Below are 5,467 nucleotides of genomic sequence, written 5' to 3'. Positions count from 1 at the left end.
ACAGCTCCTGGTGATGATGAAATTATTTATGCAGTCCACACACTCCTGGATGTACCTGGCAATTCCCTCCTCAAGCTATATAATCTGTGCTTCCACCTGGGATATGTGCCACAAGCCTGGACCTGTAGCACAATAATACCAATTCCCAAAGCTGGCACTGACAAATTCCGACCTGTCTCCCTCACCTCCTGCTTTTGCAAGGTATTTGAACGCACTTTCCTTTCACGTCTAATACTCTGGCTACAAGACAAGCTTTTGGCTAGTCTGGGTTCCTACCCAAAGAGGAACACATTGCCTCATGGAGCTCTGTACTCGTCTCTCCCCCACCAGTATTGTGGCATTTATTGATCTGAAAAGTGCATTTGACATTGCTAATAAGGAGATTATCTCGGACCAACTCATTGACTTTGCATTAAAGGAAATCTTTTGAGGTGTATAAGGGGATACCTGAGGAATAGAACTCATGTTCTGTTTAAGGGGGCATATAGCAATACCAAAGAGTTTTAACTAGGTACTCCACAAGGAGTAATCAGTCCCTTTTTATTCAATACATCGCCCTCTCTTACTCCCTGACATCATGGACCAGCATTACTTGCTATGCAGATATGTGCTTCATTCAAGTCCAGAAGGTATGCACTCCTTAGATGTGCATTTGCTTTGTATGACTCATATGCCCAGAAAAGAGCAGAGTCCTCTCTTTCCGCCCTGCAGGAACACTGTCCAGAATTCATAATAGGGAACAATCATAACATTATGCACACAGTACCCAGTACTGATTACACCTTTAATTCCATCAAGACGTGTGCATCCCATCGTCCAAGACCTGCTGGCAGACTGCAATTCCGCCTGACTATTGTCAATTCACTGTCGCCAGCAACTATATATATTGCATTTATTCGATCAGTTATCAATTATCTGTCTCTTCACTCTGTCAACTCTTCAGACGGTTTTCAACTAATCGAAAAATTTCAAACAGGCAATGAGACTCATCTTAGGTTGTCCCCATCTCCACGAGGATTGTCAACATGCAGCAAGAGACTCCATCTTCACTACTTACTGAGAGAATCATACTCCAATGGTACATACTTCAACATCAGATGTTTGCATTACCCACACCTCTCTCCCCATTATACTTACATCATCAGCACCTTACTAAATGCAGATGCACCTTGTCCTCTCCTTCGCCCTTGAGGCTATACACTTTTCAGGAATGTCTGCTCAAGCATTTGGACTCTTAACATCAACATTATGATGAAAGACGTGGACCCTCGTTTCCCACCCTGGCATATGCCTATCCCAGGTCTCCTACACCGCAGTCTCCAAGATTGACCCTCCTCAGCTCCAAAAACAAAAGAGCCTTGTAAACTATTGCAGAACTGTCGTCTTCTCTCAGTGCCTCCTACCGTCTCTACGCTGATGGATCTTTGAAGGTAGTGCTGAATGTGCTGTGTTTTCCCCTAGCATGGGACCACCACAAGGGGGTTGGACAGGCCGTCGACTCTCCAACTCAACAAGGGCAACGTATTGTGAACTAAATGGATTTCTGGATACTGTAGCTTTACTGTCAGAAACCAGAGACAACGAGTTGATAGTATGTGACTCACAGTCTGCATTCCACGCTCTCATCTCCAGTCCTGCATACCAACAAGTCAATAATCCTCCGTCAGCTGGCGACAACCCTCTGTAGATCCACTCCCATATAAGACTTCACGCAAATGACACCGCTGATCGTCTCGCAAGAAATACCTGCAGTCTGGATCCGCCTACTGCTGGTGCAACTACAGCCTCCCTCCCGTGCTACAAGAAAATGATAAGCCAAGCTGTGATTTCCTCATTCGCCACCGTAACAATGCTGAGAAGGCTACTAGTGTCACCATTCAACACTATGAACATTTCCTTCCTATATATCCCCCCCCTCTCTCTTTCTCTTTGTTGGTCTCTCTCTTCCTCGATTGCCCTCTCACTCTCTCTATATATATATACATATACACATATACATATACATACATACATACATACACATGTGTGGTTGTGTGTGTACACTGTATGTATATATGTATATTTATGTATATATATGTATATGTGTATATGTATGTATATATGTATATATATATATATATATATATATATATATATATATAATGTGTGTGTGTATGTGTGTGAGTGTGTTAGCGTGTTTGTATAGATAGATATAGATCTGTTAGATAGATATAGATATGTGTATATCTATGTATATATGTGTGATACCGAAACGTATATATTTAATACTCTAATGCTTAAAACTTCCTTGATTTAAGCATGAATTTATTTTTATTTAGGAAGGAGATGTGAAAAACGGTGTGTCTTCAGCCGATGAATTCTTTCAGTAAGTATGTCTTACGTATGGATATATATGTGTGTGTGTGTGTGTGGATGTATATGCATTTATATATAGGCCAAAATGCCATACACCTTGGATGGTTTTCTCCCTCAACCGCTGGTTATCTCTTTCAGCCTTGTTCAATCCCTCACCCTTGTTCTCTCCCTCAGCCAGAAGATCCTGCGGGTCTCGTCCGGCATCGACGACCTCGGCCGCATTGAGTGGCCGGTTGTTATCGTGACCTTCGTGGTCTTCGTCTTCCTCTTTTTCTGCGTCTTCAAGGGGATTAAGATTCTGGGGAAAGTAAGTGTGATCTCAAGGGGTAAGTAGGCTATTTGCAGAGTTCAACAAATACGATTTTTAAGAAGCTCCTTTGCTTACATTTCACTAACGTGAGACACCGAAATATGGAAAGAGTTTGATTTAAATCCAGCTCAACATTAAACATATGGATGATGGATATCTACCGTGAAAGATCTGTTATGCTGACATATGAGATATACCTTGGTCTTTTCATGCTGTCACGCTGTGCAGGTCGTGTGGTTCACAGCGATTTTCCCGTTTGTCATGCTGTTCATTCTGCTGATACGTGGGGTCACACTTCCGGGAGCCACGGATGGAATCTACTTCTACATCTATCCCGAGTTTAACAGACTTAAAGAGATGAAGGTGAACTAAATAGCTATAGTGTTGAATATTTATATGAAAAAATACGTATGCGTTATCTGTGGCTTTGTCATAAAAGAAATTTACTTGAATACCTCTTTTCCCTTCTACTTTTCCCGTGCGTTTCTTCCATTCGAAACACCTGAACCAGGTTGGGCGTAGCGGCCATACAGATTTTTTTATTCCTTGGGTCCCGGAGGGGGTCGCTCATCTGCTTCGGTTCCTACAACAAATTCAACAATCGGTCACGAGGGACGCGCTCATTGTCCCGTCCTGAACAGCAGCACCTCCATCCTGGCGGGATTCGTCGTCTTCTCAGTGCTCGGCTTCAGGGCCCAAAAGAGAGCTGGCGTTTCTATTGAAAACTTGCTGTTGCTGGTAAGATTGTTAGAGAAGGTTTTGTTATATTACTTCCCTGATTTTAACAAATACGAAAAAAGTAATAGGGAGTGTCCATGGTTTAAATTCAGTATGTATCGTTAATGAGGTAAGCATAGAGCATAAAAATATTTCCTCAGGCCCGTCCTTGGTGTTCGTCGTCTATCCTGAGGCTTTATCCCTGATGCCGGTTTCTCCCTTGTGGTCCGTCCTTTTCTTCCTGATGTTGTTCTTCCTGGGCATAAAACGCTGCGTAAGTCGATCATATATTGCCGTTCGTATGAGCCATTTGTACAGTTTAGAGAGGCAGCAGTGGATGGATGGCTTGCAAACTTCATACTATCTTCATTCTATTTCAGTTTGCTTATTTAGAGACTCCAGTACTGTGCATCTTAGACGAATTTGCAGAGTTACGTGGTCGCAGAGGCTGGGTCACTTTCTTCATATGTTTCATTTCCTTCTTGGCAACAATCATCTTTGGGACGGATGTAAGTAGACGGTGCACAGGGGTCTAGGAAAAGCTGGCAACAATAGTAAGAAATGCGTCAGTTTGAATACTCTTTTGAGCAGTTTGGGTATGAATATACATTAGATTATATTGCATTTCAGGGTGGGATATACTGGTTAACATGGTTGACTGGTACTGTGCTTCATTCACCGTTTTTGTTGTTTGTTTGTGCCAGATATGCATATTCGGCTACTTTATGGTAAGTAGAAACTTAGAGTTTTGGCATTCAAAAACTACAGATATGTTTAGTATATCATTTAGTGTTGCTAAATTCGTTGGCGGCTTTCAGCAATCAATTTTTGGCGTAAAAACTTTTATTATCATTATTTTGGGTGGAAATTTTTTTATCTATATAATTAGCATTTAAATGTTTGTTCTCCTTGTTATCATCACCATTATTATACATATCAAACATTATGATCATTATGTTGATTCTGATTTCATTGTTGCTCCAGTATCATCTGTCCACTTACGGGTTTTTTTCCTTGAAGGCGCTGGTCGAACTGTGCAGGACCTTCAGCTGATGATTGGACGACGCATTGGCTACGGCTGGTGGGGCACTTGGCTGGTCGTCACTCCCCCTTTTGCTCTGGTAAGTACAGAGAGTAACTGGTTGTCCCTTCTACTCGTGCTCCTTGTAAATATAAAGATTAACTGGTCGTCTTTTCGCACTCCTTGTAAATAAAAATATTAATAGATATCGTGTTTGTTTTCAGTGTAAAAGGTGCTGGATCGTAATAATACGATGGAAATAAACTGGATAATTTACCAAAGATTGATTAATCATTTCATTATCCTTTTACTTTTATTTTATTTATCAGTTTTACTTTATCCTTTTTTAATTGAATATCGTCCGTGGGCAAAATATTTTTTCCAAGTGATTAAAGCTTGTTCATTAAATTGTAGAAAAACACAACAGCACGCATTTTCGAGACATGTTCAAGAAGAGTGATAAACCAAACCAAATTAAAGGTCCATGCACTCTCGTTAACAGGGCATCCTCATGAACACTGTGCTGAATCAGTCTGGCGCAGGATACCGAGGGCAGACCTTCCGACCTGGGCTCAGAGCACCGGCTGGGTCATCGCCCTCACCTCATCCAATTCATTCCAACCTATTCCTCTACTACTTTTGCTTTAGAACTGCTGGCTCGTTCAACAGGTAATGCTGCACACAATAAATAATAATATAATAATAATAAAATTATATATTATAAAGTACTGTAAGTTTCAGTCCTTTGTTGGCCATCTATGAAAGCATCTAAGGAGTGGTATCAAAGTACACACATCGAAAAGGAGTCGATGAATAACCAGGGGTCGAATATTTACAGGAGTTGAAGGGACCATTAAAGTCTCGAATTTTAAATTCACGTTAACATTTCGTAAAAATCTGCTATTACTACTTCTACTGCTATTACTACCAGTACGACTGCTTCTAAACATATTGATTTTATCATAGTTTTTTTCTGTCCTTCAGTTAAAATTTAGGGGGTCGATAGAAAACTTGAAACTCGATTGGGGGTCGACGAGCTTAAAAGTTTTAGAATCCCTGCCCAA

At 41.0% G+C, this 5,467-nt stretch overlaps 1 protein-coding gene across 1 annotated transcript; it reads left to right on the top strand.

Moving 5' to 3' along the window:
* The first annotated feature begins 1,715 nt into the window (after nt 1-1,715).
* Nucleotides 1,716-3,062, top strand: LOC119573862 (sodium- and chloride-dependent taurine transporter-like). Its single transcript, XM_037920967.1, has 4 exons — nt 1,716-1,772; nt 2,319-2,365; nt 2,530-2,662; nt 2,894-3,062. The coding sequence occupies exons 1-4, from the start codon at nt 1,716-1,718 to the stop codon at nt 3,035-3,037; spliced, it is 381 nt and encodes a 126-aa protein (XP_037776895.1). The 3' UTR covers nt 3,038-3,062.
* Nucleotides 3,063-5,467: the final 2,405 nt, after the last annotated feature.

The sequence above is a fragment of the Penaeus monodon genome, chromosome 6, assembly GCF_015228065.2.
Source record: "Penaeus monodon isolate SGIC_2016 chromosome 6, NSTDA_Pmon_1, whole genome shotgun sequence".
In the NCBI taxonomy this organism is placed as follows: Eukaryota; Metazoa; Arthropoda; class Malacostraca; order Decapoda; family Penaeidae; genus Penaeus; species Penaeus monodon.
This window is presented reverse-complemented; position numbering and strand designations above follow the sequence as displayed.